Genomic DNA, 18,514 nt, shown 5'->3' with positions numbered 1-18,514 from the left:
CGCTCCCACTCCACCCCTCCCAACCCGCTCGGCAGACATGGGGCCAACAGCTTCGCCAACCGTGACGAGCCAAGCCGAGCGAGGTCCGGCTCCCAGGAGGGCAAGATTTCGCCCCGCCCCAAACGCGCAGAGGCCCCGCCCGAGGGCATAACAGGCCCCATCTCTTCGCGCACACGCGCCAGGCTCCGCCCCAGAACTCTCGCAGGTTCCGCGCACCACAGTCATGAGACCACCGGGCGGGACTGGGGCGGCACCGGGGCGTGAGGGGGCGGGACCAGGGCGTGAGGGGGCGGGGCAGGGACGTGAGAGGTGGGGCCAGGCTGGAGGCGGAAGCTCTTGCAGAGCGCTGTTGCCGGCCGTGTGGGGTCCACCTCTCTTCGGCCGGTCGCCGCCGCGGGACACCGTCTTGTGACCTCTGCCCCTGAACCACGATACGGGGGTGGGACTTCCGAAGGTCATATCTCCGTCCGAGACTCGCCCTTTAGTCTCTGGGGTTCACATCCCCGGTCGCCGCCTCCCCGGGTGCGGGTCCGAGTCTGGAACTTCAGGGCGGGGGCGTCTGCCTAGGGGGAATCTCTGCGCCCCGGGGGAGGTTAGGCCGGAGTCTGCGGTCCCTGAGGAGGGCCCGCGCGGGGCCCTGGGGCTCTGGGTCGGTTCACCGCCCCCTCCGAGGTCTCTGCCGCGCACCATGAGGGCGTTGGGGCCCCTCGCTCTGGCCCTGGCCACAGGCCTGGCCGCTGCCGGCCCACCCAACATCCTGCTGATCTTGGCCGACGATCTGGGCTATGGGGACCTGGGCTCCTACGGTCACCCCAGCTCCAGCACCCCCAACCTGGACCAGTTGGCCGCGGGGGGCTTACGGTTTACGGACTTCTACGTGCCCGTGTCTTTGTGCACACCCTCCCGGTGAGCAGTGGGGCGGGGTCTGGCGGCCCGGTGAGCAGCGGGGCGGGGGGACTGGCGGCCCCTCCTCGCGTGTTCACCCTCTGGTCCACTCTGGGTGGCGGTGAGGGAGACGAGGTGGGGGGGGGGGTCTCTGCCTCCGGGGAAGTCACTCTTCCCTTCACGTCTGTTGGTCTCTTGGGTCTCTCCCGTCCCCTCTTGCCTCTGTCTCAAGGACCTTGCGACTTGTTCTTCAGGGCTGCGCTCCTAACTGGCCGACTTCCGGTTCGGACAGGCATGTACCCTGGTGTCCTGGAACCCATGTCCAAGGGTGGGCTGCCTCTGGAGGAGGTGACCCTGGCAGAGGTCCTGGCAGCCCGCGGCTACCTCACCGGGATGGCTGGCAAGTGGCACCTCGGGGTGGGGCCTGCGGGGTCCTTCCTGCCCCCCCACCAGGGCTTTCACCGCTTCCTGGGCATTCCATACTCCCATGACCAGGTAGGAGACCACCAGGCCCTTGGCCCCCAGCCCCAGCCCACAGCACACAGATCCCTCACTGGAGCTGCTCCCTATAGGGTCCCTGCCAGAACCTGACCTGCTTTCCACCAGCCACCCGCTGCGCTGGCCTCTGTGACCAGGGCCTGGTCCCCGTCCCACTGCTGGCCAACCTCTCCGTGCAGGCGCAGCCCCCCTGGCTGCCTGGCCTTGAGGCCCGTTACGTGGCCTTCGCCCGCGACCTCATGACAGACGCCAAGCAACAAGGACGCCCGTTCTTCCTGTACTATGCCTCCCATGTGAGTGACCCTGACCCCCAGCCCACTGTCGCCGAGGCTCCCTGCCCATGCTCACTTTGGTTTCTGCCCCTAGCACACCCACTACCCCCAGTTCGGTGGGCAGAGCTTTGCAGGGCACTCAGGCCGTGGGCCATTCGGGGACGCTCTGATGGAGCTGGATGCAGCTGTGGGGGCCCTGATGGTGGCCGTGGAGGACCTGGGGCTGCTCAGAGACACGCTGGTCATCTTCACGGCGGACAACGGGTATGTGGGCTGCTGGCGCTCCCTGGCCTCGGCTGATGGCCCAGGAGTATAGTGGAATAGGGGGTGGGGGGTGGGTGATGCTGGGCTTGGTGGGCCAGGAACAGGGTGCCAAGTACTGGCCATCCCTGTGGGCAGTGGGGGAGGGGTCAGATATTGTCCTGTGTGTCCTAGGCCTGAAACGATGCGAATGACCCACGGCGGCTGTTCTGGCCTCCTCCGGTGTGGAAAGGGAACTACCTACGAAGGGGGTGTCCGGGAGCCTGCCGTGGCCTTCTGGCATGGCCACATCACCCCAGGTAGTCCTAAGGCCCTCTCCTCGTGTGCCCAGCCTCTCCCTTCCCCTCCCCTCCCCTCCCTAACGGTGCACTGAGTGCCCGCACAACCCTCTGCCCCAGGGGTGACTCATGAGCTGGCCAGCTCCCTGGACGTGCTGCCCACACTGGTGGCCCTCACCGGGGCACCGCTACCCAACACCACACTGGACGGCCTCAACCTCAGCCCCCTGCTGCTGGGCACTGGCAAGGTGGGCACCCTCCCAGGGCTCCAGGTGGGCCGAGAGACAGGCCCGACCCACACTGACAGCCTCCTGCTTCTACCCCATCTTTGCCCCCAGAGCCCCCGAAAGTCCATGGCCTTCTACTCACCCTACCCAGACGAGGTCCGCGGGGTCTTCGCCGTGCGCAGTGGGAAGTACAAGGCCCACTTCTTCACCCAGGGTAGCGCCCCAGCCCCAACCCCTGTGCCTGCATGGACGCGCCCCCAGCCCCGCCCCTCACGCCTGTGCAAATGTGCTCCCAGCCCAGCCCCTGCACCTGCATGGACACACCCCCAGCCTCGCGCCCAACGCGTGCAGGGACGTGCTCCTGGCCCTGACCCCCGCACCTGCACAGATGCGCCCTTGGCCCTGGCCAGGTTGCTAGTCCCTGCCCCTCCCCAGGCTCTGCGCACAGTGACACGACAGCAGATGCCATGTGCCACGCCTCCAGCATGCTGACGGCCCATGAGCCCCCCTTGCTCTTTGACCTGTCTGTGGACCCAGGGGAGAACTATGACCTCCTAGGAGGTGGGACCAAGGTCTCCGAGGAGGTGCTGCAGGCGCTGAAGAAGCTACAGCTGCTCAAGGCCCAGCTGGACTCTGCTGTAACATTCGGTCCCAGCCAGATAGGTCAGGGCCAGGACCCCACCTTGGAGATCTGCTGCCGGGTGGGCTGCAGGCCCAGGCCAGACTGCTGCCTCTGCCCGGAGCTTCACACCTGAGCCCGGCCACCCAGCGTGAGCATGTGCAGATGAGCGCATGTGAAGGCGAATATGCAGCCCGTCAATAACAAGTCAGTGAGCATGAGGTGTGTCCAGCCCCACTCAGCCTCAGAGGTGTAATGATTCGCCGGCCCTCAGGGACATGGGAAGGAGAGGGTGAGGGCAATCCCCCCACCCCCACCCAGGCTACTGCACCTAATGGGCTACCTCTTGGCAGGCCCCTTCCATGCAGTGGGTGGGCACATGGGGGCAAGAGGCAGAGTCCCCAAGCCCTACCAGAGACCCGCCTGTAGGCCGTGAGTGGATACCTCCCCCCAAGGGCCTGCCCCAGTTCTTGGCACCCCCACCTCACCCCCTTCCTTTCCTCCACTTTTGACTCAGCTTTTCCCACCCAGCAGGCAGGTGACTGCCTTTAAAACCCATTTGGGGTGGTGCCGCAGCCCTGCTCAGGGCACCCTCGGGTTCCCGCGACTCCCAGCCCTGGTGCTCTCCATGCCCTGAGCCCTGCCAAGCATGGGGCCTGCGCCCTGCTGAGCCCCTCCCTGGGCTCATGCAGGCCTGTGTGGGTGAGCTGGACTGTTTCAGGGCCTGTGCTTGAATACTTGTGTTTCCAGAACAGAAGCGCACCCGTAATAGACACTGCTCCAGGCACGTGAGCTGGGTGGGTGAGGAGCAGTGCCTGGGTATGCGGGAGTCTGGCATGCGGGAAGCAAGGGTGCAGGACCCCAGGGTGTGTGGGACCCCCATGTGCAGGAAGCAAGGGTGTGTGACCCCAAGGCATGCAGGACCCCAGGGTGTGCAGGACCCCAGGGTGTGCAGCACCAGGTGGCCTAGACAACCCTGGCATGAGTCAGGGAGGCCGACACTGCTTGCTGCTTCCTGAGCAGCCGAACCCTTCCTTACTAATGGGCTTTCCTAGGGTGGGCAGAGCTCCCTGGCCCCAAGGGGTTGCATGCTCTCCCCCAACCCAGGGGAGGACAGTGACTAATTCAAGGCAGAGTCCCTGCACCCTTTGGCAGTGGTTGGTTGGAAGAGGACACGTGACCCATAAGTCCTGGCCAACAAGAGGCCCTGGGCCCTTCCTGCCTCCTTCCTCTGGATGGGGCTTTAGGACAGGTGATGTTCGGGGCTGTGGCAGCCATCCTGTGACCCGAGGGTAGGATGGGAGAGTGGCAAGGATGCCCACCATCTCTCAGCTGCTAAACCAGTGTCTTCAGCCACCTGTTTCTAGAGCTTGTAATCTAAGGAAAATAAACCCAGCTTTCTGAGCCACTGCTGGTTGGATTGTCAGTTATTTGCAGTTATTTTGAGCAACACTGCTGAAATGGGACCTGTGGAAGGCTACTGTGCAGGCAGATGGCATTCTGTGAGGTTTGGTCAGGTACGCCTGTGCTGCCTGCTTGTATGTACATCTGAGTGGGCACACCCAAACCTCGGCTGTCAGGTACAGCTTGCTGACACCTTCCTCCTCTTCTCCACGTCTTCTCCCAGCCACAAGTCCTGTTTTGCCTTTTGGGCATCCCCACCCCATAGGGCAGAGGCTTCCTGGGAGCCATGGCCATCCGTGACGCTGGCACAAGCAGGTCCCCACATGCACTCCTGGCCAGTATGGGTGGAGGTATGCTACCAGCCCAGGACCGCAGCTTCTCTCTCTGGGGTGCTAGCAGCCCCTTGAGGGGCCTTGGTTTCAGGGTGAGGAACAGAGCAGATGACTGGAGCACGGTCTGTGTTTCCCAGCAGCAGACAAATGCTCCAGCATGAACCGGACAAATGGTGACACAGGCAGGAGCTGGGGGCACTTCCCCCACACTGCTGTCCCCTCCTTCCTGTGCTTGGAAGCGAAACACGGCTGTCCTACCTCCACACAGGCCCCCTAACCTTGGGCCCAGCACAGGGCTGGGTGCAGCAAGTCAGAGAAGGGCACCCGGGGTCTCAGCCCATGGGACCTGCCTCTCGGACCAAAGCTACCACCTCCTGTGGGTTCCGACTGGGCGCTGGCAGGGGTGTTAGAAATGCTTAGTTCTCGGTGGGGAGCAACCTCAGCTTGGTGTACTTTATGAAAAATGGAAATTTCACTGTAGTAAATGCTACATATGAAGAGTACAGTCCTATAGGAGCCTAACTGGGAGTCATTGAGCCAGCCGGGGATGGCGTTGTTGCTTGCTCAGAGCCTGGGAAGACCCGCCCACCACTGTGCTGAGGCAGGGAAGCAGGTCCGCCCACCCATTCCTCTTCTGGTCTTACTAGGACGCATTCGCATGCAGAGCTGCTTGTTTCTCATTTTAGCCCAGTGCAGCCTCCTCATACGGGTGTTTGCATGCACATGTGCATATACCCAGACACACCAGTACACAGCCAACACATAACACACACCTATACACACAGCACACATGCATATACACACACATATATATTCAAACATATACAGGTGCATGCATGCACAGACAGTCACATAATCAGAGAGCACGCATGCATGCACACGTGCACACACACATTCTTACCAATGCACACACATGCACAGGCACACAGCAATGTTTCCCTGGTTCCAAAGGCTGGCCGCAGTGTCCCCAGCCCCTCCCTTACTAACTCTGCCTTTTCTTGTGACTAAGAAGCTCCCTTCACCAGGCCCAAGGTTTTCTGTCCCCACAAAGCAGCTTCCTCAGGGAGCCCCGCGTGTTCGGGATGGACAGAACGCGCAGGCCTGCTGCTGGTGCCGGCCCAGGAGCACGTGGTAAGGAAGGGCCTGTGGGGAACCTATGGGGACCCACTTTCCAGCGCCTCCCCACACACCCGTTGGTTCCAATTGTGGCCTGGGGGCAGAGGGGTGCAAAGGGGCACCTCCACTGACTGTCTCCTGGTGGCTCTTTGGTGTGTTATTTATTAGCATCCATTAGAACAGCCCCCACGGGCCTGCAGGTGGCCATCCCGAGGGCATCCCAGCCTCGCCCCAGTGTTAGGCAGCCCCCTGAGATGGTACCTCCCATCTCTAGGAACCTGGTGGGGGGGGGGGGGTCCTCCCAGTAATTCCTTTTCCTTAAATCACCCATCAGTTTCTATCAATTTGACCTCGGAATCCTAGTTGATCTAGAAGGAGAAACCCCAACATGTGTTGGTGTGCTGGGGACAGACAGACACCTGGTGGGGCCACGTGGGGACAGGTGCGGGCTTGGCACAGCCCGGAAGGTCCGCCTGCATTCCCCAGGCATGAGCCCAGAAGTGAGCTCCCCCAACCTGCTCACTGGACAAATCACTCAGCCACAGACAGCTACGAACTGGGCCGGTGGCACTAGGTGGATGTGCCGGGCCTTGGCTGGGGCTCCTGGAAAGGGGAGCTGTCATGGTCAGGTTCATGTGTCAACTTGGCCAGGTGGTGGTACCTGTTTGTCTGATTGGGCAAGTGCTGGCCTGTCTATTGCCATGAGAACATTTCATAGAATTAAATCATGATCATGCTGGCTGCATCCACAGCTGATTCCATTTGTAATCAGCCAAGGGGAGTGTCTTCTTTAATGAGTGATACTTAATCTAATCACTGGGAGCCTTTTAAGGGGGATTCAGAAGAGATAGGTTCTCTTCCTGCTTCAACCGGTGAGCCTCTCCTATGGAGTTCGTCGGGTTCACAGCCTGCCCTGCGGATTTTGGACTCTGTGTTCCCACAGTTACGTAAGACATTTTTATAAATTTTATATTTGCGAGTGTTTCCTGTTGATTCTAAGAGAACCCTAACTAATACAGGGGCCTTGGCAAGTGCTGGCCCTCGCTTTCTGCGCCTGCAACTGACTGCAGCTGGCAGACACCCTGGGAGGTCGGGCAGCCTCTAGACCGTGAAGCTGGCCGCAGGTGCCCAAAGACCTCGGTCCCCGCGGGCCTGCAGAAGCGTCCACCCAGGGCCTCATGGGAGAGCAGGGAGCTCCGGGCACACATCAGGGCACAACATTAAAAAGAAATGAACCAAAGTTGCCTTTTTGTCATCAGCTTAAGTGAAGGTGGAGCCTGCTTTCGGTACAGAATTGTTTCATCCTCCTTTCCAGGACATTGCGTCTGCGAGGGATTTTTTTCCCTGTTGATTGGTACAAGGGAACAGCCCACATGCTGCGGGCTAACTCGAGTCCATGGCTTGCTTGGGATTGGCAGCAGCAGGAAAGCAGGGGCCCAGGTTTTATGCCAGTTCCACGGGTGCTGTGTGGGAAGGGGAGGGGCATGCCCACAGGTGCCTCACGCCCAGGCAGTGTGGACACACCAATGTCTAGGCCAGCAAGGAGGCGCCAGCTTGGCAGCAGTCCGTCCTCTGGATGCTGACCTCTGGCTGACCCTCTTCCTGCAGGCCCCCAGGCAGGGGTTTGTCCTTGTGCCCTTTGCCCCGTGTCTTTCAGGTGTGACTGGATGGGGGACCCTGAGGGACACATGCCAGCTGCTGGGAAGGGCAAGGAGGCAGCGCCCCGGGGAAAGGGGTCCTGCTCTCCTGGAGGGCACCCACCTTGAGGATGCGTCTTACTTGGCTTGTCCTCCCTGCCTCATTCTTACCCCCCTTCACTCCCACTCCCTGGGGTCCCCTCCCCACTGAACTGCTCCAGGGACCTTCTCTCAGGCTTTGGAGGGGTCTGGGCTGGCAGAGGGCTTCTGCAAGGTCAGCTGCCCATCCCGTTGACCTGTTGCATTTCATCCTCTGTCCTTACCCCTACTCCTGCCTGGACGTGGAGCGCAATGCTGGGAGTTACAGCAGCCCCTGTACAATCATGAAGAAAAAGGTCACTCAAGATGCAGGGCTGTATCCTGGGTGAGCTCTTCTAACGCCACCCCAGACCAAATCACTTCAGACCCAGTACCCTGGACACTCACCCTCCCTCTGTGTAGGCATTCCCTGGCAGCTGCATGCCTGCTCTACGTCTCACAGGCTCCGTTGTTGAGATATTTCCATTGACATCCAAAAGATCGGTGTTTCCTACATGTAGGACATAAAACCCAGAGTGTATGTGTACTTGCTTTACCTCCTTGGTTAGATTTTCAGATCTGTTTGTTTTTTATAAGAGAAGTAGTAGGTTTATTAAAAAGTCATGCATAATCAAAGATGTAAACATTAGGTCTAAGACCATAAAACAGTTAGAGGAAAATGTTGGGAATATATCTTATGAAACTTATAATTGGAGGCGATTTTATGGACCTTAAACCTAAAGCAAGAGCACTGAAGAAGGAAATAAATAAATGGGAGCTCCTCAAAATTAAACACTTCTGTGCATCAAAGAACTTCATCAAGAAAGTAGAAAGACAGCCTACACAATGGGAGACAATATTTGGAAATGACATATCAGATAAAGGTCTAGTATCCAGAATTTATAAAGAGATTGTTCAACTCAACAACAACAAAAAGACAGCCAACCCAATTACAAAATGGGAAAAAGACTTGAACAGACTCCTACCAGAAGAGGAAATACAAATGGCCAAAAGGCACATGAAGAGATGCTCAATGTCCCTGGCCATTAGAGAAATGCAAATCAAAACCACAATGAGATATCATCTCACACCCACCAGAATGGCCATTATCAACAAAACAGAAAATGACAAGTGCTGGAGAGGATGCGGAGAAAGAGGCACACCTATCCACTCTTGGTGGGAATGTCAAATGGTGCAACCACTGTGGAAGGCAGTTTGGCGGTTCCTCAAAACACTGAATATAGAATTGCCATACGACCCAGCAATACCATTGCTGGGTCTCTATTCAAAGGACTTAAGGGCAAAGACACAAACGGACATTTGCACACCAATGTTTATAGCAGCGTTATTTACAATTGCAAAGAGATGGAAACAGCCAAAATGTCCATCAACAGACGAGTGGCTAAACAAACTGTGGTATATACATACGATGGAATATTATGCAGCTTTAAGACAGGATAAACTTATGAAGCATGTAATAACATGGATGGACCTAGAGAACATTATGCTGAGTGAGTCTAGCCAAAAACTAAAGGACAAGTACTGTATGGTCCCACTGATGTGAACCGACATTCGAGAATAAACTTGGAATATGTCATTGGTAGCAGAGTTCAGCAGGAGTTAGAAACAGGGTTAGATAATGGGTAATTGGAGCTGAAGGGATACAGACTGTGCAACAGGACTAGATACAAAAACTCAAAAATGGACAGCACAATAATACCTAATTGTAAAGTAATCATGTTAAAACACTGAATGAAGCTGCATCTGAGCTATAGGTTTTTTTTTTTACTATTATTATTACTTTTATTTTTTCCTCTATATTAACATTCTATATCTTTTTCTGTTGTGTTGCTAGTTCTTCTAAACCGATGCAAATGTACTAAGAAACGATGATCATGCATCTATGTGATGATGTTAAGAATTACTGATTGCATATGTAGAATGGTATGATTTCTAAATGTTGGGTTAATTTCTTTTTTTCCGTTAATTAATAAAAATTTTTTTAAAAGTCATGCATAAAATACGGAATTTCCATATACCACCCAATTATTAACATCCTGCCTTAGTGTGGTACATCTGTCACAATTGATGATAATTTTGTTTATAATTGTCTATTAACTATAATCCGTGGTTTACATTACAATTCACTGTTGTGTTCTACATTCTCTGCTTTTATTTTTCTTTAAATTTATTCTGGTGAGGTATATACAGCCTAAAATTTTCCCTTTTTAACTACATTGAAATATATAATTCAGTGCTGTTAATTATATTCACAATGTTGTGCTGCCATCACCAGCATCCATTACCAGACCTTTCCATCACCCCAAATAGAAATTTAAGCAGTAACGTCCCCATTCCCTACCCCTAACCCAGCCCCTGGTAAACTACATTCTAGATTCTGACTCTGTGAATTTGCTTATTCTAATTATTTCATATCAGTGAGCTCATACAATGTTAGTCCTTTTGTATCTGGCTTATTTCATTCAATATGATGTCTTCAAGATTCATCTACACTGTCACAAGTACCAGAACTTCATTCGTCTTAAGGGCTGAATCATATTCTATTGTACGTATATACCACATTTTATTTATTCATGTAAAAGTTAATGGTTATGCCCATCTTTTGGCTATTGTGAACGATACTGCTGTGAACATCAGTGTGCAAGTATCTGAGTACCTACTTTCAGTTCTTCTGGATATATACTTAGTAGTGGGGTTGCCATGTCATATGGTAGTTCTATACTTAAACTTTCTGAAGAAATGCCAAACTGCCTTCCACAGGGGCTGCACCATTTTACATTCCCACTAGGAATAAGTGAGTGTTCCTGTTGCACCCAGTGAATGGGTGTGAAATGGTATCTCATTGTGAATATGACTTGCATTTCCCTAGTAGCTAGTGATGTTGAGCATCCTTTCATGTGCTTTTAGCCTTTCATATTTTCTGTTTGGAAAAGTGTCTGTTCAAGGTTTTTTGCTCATTTTTAAATTGGGCTGTTGTCTTTTTATTGTTGTGTTGTAGGATTTCTTTATAAATTCTGGATATTAATCCCTTATTGGAGATGTGGTTTCCAAATATTTTCTCCCATTGAATAGGTTTCCTCCTCATTTTATTGACAAAGTACTTTGAAACACAAAAAGTATTTAGTTTTGAGGAGATCTCATTTGTCTATTTTTGTTTAGGTGCTTGTGCATTGGCTGTAATGCCTAAGAAACCACTGCTATCACAAGATCTTGAAGATGTTTCCCTATGTTTTCCTTTAGGAGTTTTATGGTCCTGGCTCTTATATTTAGGTATTTGAGTTAATTTTTGTATATGGTGGTAAGATTGGGGTCCTACGTCATTCTTTTGCATATAAATATCCAGTTCTCCCAGCACTGTTTGCTGAAGAGACTATTTTTTTTCAATTGAGTAGACTTGGAAGCCTTGTCAAAAAGCAATTGGCCATAGATGAGAGGGTTGATTTCTGAGCCCTCAGTTCTATTCTATTTGCCTATATTGTCTATCCTTGAGCCATTACCATGCTGTTTTGACCACTGTAGCTTTGTAATAAGTTATAAAGTCAGAAAGTGACTCCAACTTCATTCTTTTTTTTAAAGATAGTTTTGCCTATTTGGGGCTCCTTATCCTTCCAAATAAATTTAATAATTGGCTTTTCCATTTTTTCAAAATAGGCTTTTGGAATTTTTATTGGAATTACATCAAATCTGTAAATGAGTTTGGGTAAAACTTACATCTTAACAATATTTTGTCTTCTAATGCATGGGCCTGAAATGTCCTTCCATTTATTTAGATCTTCTCTGAGTTTTGTTAGCAAAGTTTTGTAGTTTTCTGTCTATAAGTCCTTTACATCTCTGTTTAGATTTATTTCTAGATAATGGATTCTTTTAAATGCTATTGTAAATGAATATTTTTCTTTATTTCTTCTTCATATTGTTAAATACTAGTGTGTAGAAATACTACTGATTTGGGGGTGTTGATCTTTTACCCCAATATTTTATTGACTTCGCTTATTAATTCTATAACTTTGTTGTGGATTTTCTGCATATAGGATCATGTCATCTGCAAATAGAGAAATTTTCACGTTTTCCTTTTTAATTTGGCTGCATTTTACTTCTCTCTGTTGCCTAATTTCTCTGGCTAGGAGCTTCCAGCATAATGTTAAATAACAGTGGTGACAGTGAACATCCTTGTCTGTTCATGACCATAGAGGGAAAACTTTCAGTCTTTCACCACTGAGTATGAAGTTAGCTGTGAATTTTTACATATATACTCTTTATCATGTTGAGGAAGTTTCCTTCTATTCCTATTTTCTAAGTGTTTTTATTAAGACCCCTGGATTTTATCAAATACCTTTTCTACATCAATTGAGATCATCATGTGGCTTTCCCCTTCATTCTGTTAATGTCTCTGATTTGTGGTTGTGATATTCATGTAGCCACCCCAGCTCTCTTTTGGTTACTGCCTGCATGATGTATTTTTTTCATCCTTTTATTCTCAACCTACTTGTATCTTTGACTTTAAACTGAGTCCTTTGCAGACAGCATATAGTTGGGTCATGCTTTTTATACATTCTGCCAAAGGCAATAGCTGCCTTTAGACTGGAGAGTTTACCCCATTTACATTTAAAGTCACTACTGATAATCCATGACTTTCTTCTGCCACTTTGCTATTTAGCCTTTGCAAATCTTATCCTTTCTTGCCCCTTACTTCCATTAATGCCTACTTTTATTTTTTGTTATTTTATTTTATTTTTTGAATTGAATATGATTTATTAGGTTTATATAGAACTTCATATCCCCCAAATGAGATTATTTTTTCATATGTTCATAGAACATTTACAAAAATTGATCTTGTACTTGACCACATAAAAACCTTAACAGATTTCTAAAAATAACCTACTCCTGTATTTAGTTGCTTTTCTTGTGTTGTAACATATTGACTATATCTGTATATATTTTTCAGATATTTTCCTTGTGGTTACCATGGGGTTAAAATGTAACATCCTAAATCTGTAACCATTGTGTTTAATTTGATTCCAACTGATCTTCAGTAGCATATACATATACTGTTCATAAGCCCCTCACATCCTTCCTTTTTTATGTTTCTTACAAATTGTAATCTTTGTACATTGTATGTCCAAAACTGTAGATTTATCTTTGCTTTTTATACATTTGCATTTTAGCATCTATGAGAAGTGGAGTTAAAACCAAAAAGTATAACATAATACTCGGCATTTATAGTCACCCACATGGCTAATTTATTGGAAGTCTTTATTTCCACTTTGAACACCTGTCTAGTTTCCTTTCATTTTAAGAATTCCTTCAACATTGCTTGAAGGGCAGGTCTAGTAGTAATGAACTCACTCAGGTTTTGTTCATTTGAGAATGTCTTAATCTCTCCCTCATTTCTGAAAGAAAGTCCTGCCAGATGTACAATTGGTGATTGGCAATTTTTTTTTTCAGCACTTTAAATATTTTGTCCCACTACCTTCTTGCCTCTATGGTTTCTGATAAGAAGTCAGAACTTAATCTTGTTGGGATTCCCTTGTTTATAACTCATTGCTTTTCTCTTGTAACTTTCAGAATTTTCTCCTTGTCCTTTGCATTCAAATTTTGATTACTATGTGTCAGGACATGGTTCTCTTTTAGTTTATCCTTTCTGGGGTTTGCTAGCCTTTTGAATGTGCCTAATCATGTCTTTTGCTAAAAATGGGATTTTTCTGCCATTATTTCTTTGAATATTCCTCTGCCCCTTCCTCTTTCTTCTCCTTCGGGATTCCATAAAGAGTATGTTGATACGCCTGATGGTGTTGCACATGTCTTTTGGATATGTTTAGCTTTTAAGATTCTTTTTCCTTTCTCCTCAGCCTGAATCATTTCAATTGTCTTATCTTTGAGAGTGTTGATTCTTTCTTCTGCCATCTCCAGTCTGCTGTTGAAGCCTTCTAAGGAATTTTTCACTTTGGTTGTTGTGGTCTTCAACTCCAGTATTTTCCTTTGGTTTCTATTGAGTATTTCAAAGGGATTCCTACATTATTCATTCATTGCTTTCCTCATATCCTTTAGTTCTTCCTTGTATTTTCCTTTATTTCCTTGAGCATATTGAGGATCATTTTCTTAAAGTCTCTGTCTGGTAAGTTTTCATCAATGTTTTTAGGTTTTTATCTTATTCTTTTGCATGGGCCATCATTGCCTGTTTGTTTGTCTTGTTGCATTCTGTACATTGTAATATTTTAAAGTGTTATCTCTGAGATTTAATTCTTAAATTGTCTGTTCCTTACATTTGCGTCTAGCTATTGATATGACAAGTTTTCTTGGAATGCCAGGAGTTAATCAAAACAGATAAACCAAAGCAAAAAAAGCACCTTTCTCAGTCTTTGCCAGTTGGCTGAGCTTTGGCTGGAGCTATCCTGCAGACCTCAGACCCTGTCAAGGTCAGCCCCAGGCAGGAGTAAAGCACAGGATCCTGTCTTTTCTGGAGTCAGGGAGTCTGCTCCTCTTCTTGGACATGTACTTACTCGAGGCCTTAGAAGTTTTTATGTGTACAGGAGGGGAATGTCTTCTGCTGCCTTTGTCCCAGGGTGTTGGAGAAGTGGCCACCCTCAGCTAGCTCCCATTATCGGAAGTATTCGGTCAAAGGCAGGGATCAGAGGGCACATCCCTGGAGTTTGGAGGACTCGTTTTTTTGGGGTTTTTTTGGTGGAAACAGAATAAAGTACAATTTCCTTGATGTTTAACCATCTCTATTCATCTCAGCTTGTGTTCTGATGCAAAATAGTGTCCATACAGATGAAGAATTCAATGGCTCATTTCCCACCTTCATAAATTATTCACATGAATTATCAAATTTTCAAAACTATTGATACATAAGCCAAAATAAGTAAAACTACTTAAAGACTCATTAACCAGATATAAGCACTGATTACCTTTGATTTTTTTTTGACTTTGTCTTTCAATGTACGTTTAATGAAGAAGTGTAAAGAATATGAAGAAAGAATAAAATGTTGGGAAATGTCCCCTCAAAATATATTCCCATCTTCCTAATCTAAGTTGAGACAAAAGCCATCTAGATGCTAATTGGACTATTAGAGATGATTTCCATTCTGTGATATTAAATATATGAGTAGTTAATGATAAAATTACCATAATACAACATTTTTATAATTATATTTAGGATAATATTAACTCTTGCTCAAAATATATTCTAATGATGGCAGTATTCAGTTTTGATCTTGACTTCAGCCAATTACAGATTTTTTTGCTTTTTTGTGAAAAATAACATATATACACAAAAAAAGCAATGAATTTCAAAGCACGTTGCAACAATTAGTTGTAGCACAGATTTCAGAGTTTGGTATGGGTTATAATTCCACAATTTTAGGTTTTTACTTCTAGCTGCTCTAAGATACTAAAGACAAAAGAAATAGCAATATAATGATTCAGCACTCAGACTCATTTGTCAAACCCTATCTTCTCTGTATAACTCCACCATCACCTTTGATCTTTCTCCCACTCTTTAGGGGTGTTTGGGCTAAGTCCATTCTAATTTTTTTTACACTGGAAGGGGCTGTTGATAATATGGGGTAGGGAGATGGAACTAGCTGATGTTCTGGGCCCTCTAGGTTTCAGGATTTATCTGGTTCAGGAACCCATCTGGAGGTTGTAGGTTTCTGGAAAGCTACCCTAGTGCATGGAACCCTTGTAGAATCTTCTATCTTGCCCTAGGTGTTCTTTAGGATTGGCTGGAATGGTTTTGTTGGGGTTTGGGCAAGTTATGATAGGCAGCAAGGTCTAACTGAAGCTTGCATAAGCGCAACCTCCAGAGTAGCCTGTAACATTATTTGAACTCTCTCTGCCACTGATACCTCATTTGTTACACTTCTTTTCCCCCTTTTGGTCAGGATGGAATTGTTGATCCTATGGTGCCAGGGCCAGGCTCACCCCTGGGAGTCACGCCCCACATGGAGGACTAGTTCTTCATGTCCCACCCTGGCACCAGCGGGCTATGCCAGGAGCCTGAGCTGCAGCCACCCCTGCTGCCATGAGGTTAGAGGAAGGGGGATGGGAGCCTTTGCAGAGGGGTGAAATCCAGTGATATTTACCGCAATTTACTAGCCTCTTCCTCCCACTCCGTCCTGTTTGCTGCACTGTGCTCCCCTAGACACTAGCATTTCAGATAGTTGATTCAGACAGTTCCTGCCAGTTCAGTTGTTGTTCTGGTGGAGGACTGATACCTGGAGCTCCTCCTTTATCAGTCGCTGGACAAAGGTGGTGGGTTCTCTGCCCAATACACTCAATGACCATTTCCTGACACACCTAGTTTCAAAGAGAAAAAGTTTATATAGGTACTTAGTGGGAGAGCAGGTGGCATCTTGGCTTCAAGATCTGTCTCCTCAAACTGCAGCAATTCTGATAGTTTTATAGCATTAGAAGATGGGCAGGGTTTAGGGTAATGAGCACAATGGCCTCAACTGAAGTAATTAGAGAGGATTTAATTGCTGAGCACGTGCAGAATAATGACATGTTTAGTTATAGGACATATCAAAGAAAATGGCAGCCTTCATATGATGATGGGCGTGATTTTTAGTATGATAATGAGGTGTAGATGACTTGTAGGTGAAAGTCTAAGCTTCTGCGCATGTCAGGTGGCCCCACTTTGGTCATATCCAGTCTTGGTTAGCAAGGTAACTTTGAAAATGGGGTGGGCTAGTTCTGGACTGACCTAGGACCTTTCATTAACAAACATTAGGGGCTGTCTTTAGTGATCACAAGACTAAAATTGAAAAACTGGATAAAATGGGTATAAATGAGGGTCAGTCACAGGTTTTTACAATCACAAGGCACAAGATAAAAGCTCTACAATCATCATCAGAGACCATGGCAGCTGGATTACAGTTCAGAGATCTCAGGTATTTCCCTGTTTACTCCAATATAACAGAAAGCAAAAAGTAATACCTATATAATGATTCAACAACCATAATCATAACTTAAATCCTAATTTCTCATTTACACTGTCTTCCCACAATCTTCTCCCCAAGATCTAAGCTTTTTATTCTAAACTGATAAAGGAAGGTTCAAATCCATTGCCATAATTATGTTTTCTGCCTTTATTCCTTGTCTTGCATACATTTTTGAATCATATATTTTGTTCTCTCAGTGAAAACTTTAAATTCAGTGTTATAAGACCATCATTCTTTACAGTGTCTTTGTCATTTCATAATGACTTCAGTTACTTTGCTTTAAACTTTTGGCCTTGAATTATTCTTTTGTCCCCCCCTACCTCCCTCTGGCTTCAAACAAATAAATTAAAACTGAGATATAGAAAACAGGCTTCAGATAAATACACCAAAAATATTAATATTAAGTTGTAAATATATAGTAACTTGAACCTTCCTCCTATGTTCTTCAATTTCCAAAGTTTCTTTAATGACCATGTGCTACTTTTTAAAAACTTTTTTATTGTATAGTATAACATATATACAAAGCAAAGAAATAAAAAAGCAAAAATTTTCAAAGCACTCTTCAACAAGTAGTTACAACACAGATCCCAGAGTTTGTCATGAGCTACAATACCATCGCTCAGATTTTTACTTCTAGCTGCTCCAGAATATAGGGGGCTAGAGGCTTAAATATTTTTTATCACAATTTTGACTTTTCTTTTTTTGTGAAAAAATAACATATATACAAAAAAAGCAATGCCTTTCAAAGCACATCACCACAATTAGTTGTAGAACATATTTCAGAATTTCACATGGATTACAATTCCACAATTTTAGGTTTTTACTTCTAGCTGTTCTAAGATATTGGAGACTATAAAAGAGATATCAATTTAATGATTCAGCAGGCATATTCATTTGTTAAATCCTATCTTCTCTGTATAACTTCACCATCAGCTTTGAACTTTCCATCCATCTCTTTGGGGGTGTTTGGGATATGCCCATTCTAACTTTTTCATGTTGGAAGGGGCTGTCAATAATATGGGGTAGGGAGATGGAACTAGTTGATGTTCTGGAGAGGCTGGGCCCTCTAGGTTTCAGAATTTATCTGGTCCAGGGACCCATCTGGAGGTAGTAGGTTTCTGGAGATTTACACTAGTGTATGGAACCCTTGTGAAGTCTTATATATTGCCCTAAGTGTTCTTTAGGTTTGGCAGGAATGGTCCTGGTTGGAGTTTGGCAGGTTATGATAGGTAGCAATGTCTAATTGAAGCTTGCATAAGAGCAACCTCCAGAGTAGCCTCTCAACATTATTTGAACTGTCTCCCTCACTGATACTTTATTTTTTACACTTTTTCCCCCTCTTTTGGTCAGGATGAAATTGTCATGTGCAACTTCTGATAGAGGCAAAAATAATATGTTTTAGAAATAGAGAAATTCTACTTTGTATTGTGTTCATAAAAAAATAATAATAATAGAGGGTTATAGAAACATGTAGAGTAGGAAGCTCCCAGAATAGGTCCCTCCTCCAAAACAACTTTTGAACTGACAGGGGCTATCTGAATTAAGAATTTTGAAACTCCAGCATCTAGTAGAATACTGTGCAGCTTCCAGAGAAGAGCTGGAGGGAGACACCTGCAGATTGGGGTAAATACCAGTGAATTCCACCATCCATGCCATGACTCTCACTGCCCTCCTCCCCCCAGGTCCAGGCAGTGATCACCCATCACTTCTCTTAGCTAGCCTTTTCAGATCCTGGGATGCTGACTCTGAGAGCCACCATTGCTCCAGTGCCCTCAGGCAAACATGGCATAGGAGCTTTAAAGAGATAGGATCTTTTTTCCTTCTCTCTTTTCTTTATTCAGTCCCCATTTGGGAGCAAAAATAGTTTGGAAAAGTCACAAAATGATAGCTCCAGACCTCAACAACAACAATCTCTCTCTCTCTCTCATACACACACACACACACACA

At 47.3% G+C, this 18,514-nt stretch overlaps 1 protein-coding gene across 1 annotated transcript; it reads left to right on the top strand.

Moving 5' to 3' along the window:
• Positions 1-281: 281 nt before the first annotated feature.
• On the top strand, positions 282-4,448 carry ARSA (arylsulfatase A). The gene is made up of 8 exons (XM_077169310.1): positions 282-906; positions 1,140-1,380; positions 1,458-1,676; positions 1,750-1,919; positions 2,091-2,215; positions 2,315-2,442; positions 2,533-2,635; positions 2,857-4,448. The coding sequence occupies exons 1-8, from the start codon at positions 689-691 to the stop codon at positions 3,174-3,176; spliced, it is 1,524 nt and encodes a 507-aa protein (XP_077025425.1). The 5' UTR covers positions 282-688; the 3' UTR covers positions 3,177-4,448.
• Positions 4,449-18,514: the final 14,066 nt, after the last annotated feature.

This window comes from Tamandua tetradactyla, chromosome 7, assembly GCF_023851605.1.
Source record: "Tamandua tetradactyla isolate mTamTet1 chromosome 7, mTamTet1.pri, whole genome shotgun sequence".
NCBI lineage: Eukaryota > Metazoa > Chordata > Mammalia > Pilosa > Myrmecophagidae > Tamandua > Tamandua tetradactyla.
This window is presented reverse-complemented; position numbering and strand designations above follow the sequence as displayed.

Excerpts from the sequence above, each read along its gene's own strand:
- ARSA (XM_077169310.1), top strand. The coding sequence starts at position 689 with ATGAGGGCGTTGGGGCCCCTCGCTCTGGCCCTGGCCACAGGCCTGGCC. Across the intron at positions 1,677-1,749 it reads TCCTGTACTATGCCTCCCAT|CACACCCACTACCCCCAGTT; the intron begins GTGAGTGACCCT and ends TTCTGCCCCTAG. Across the intron at positions 1,920-2,090 it reads ATCTTCACGGCGGACAACGG|GCCTGAAACGATGCGAATGA; the intron begins GTATGTGGGCTG and ends TGTGTGTCCTAG.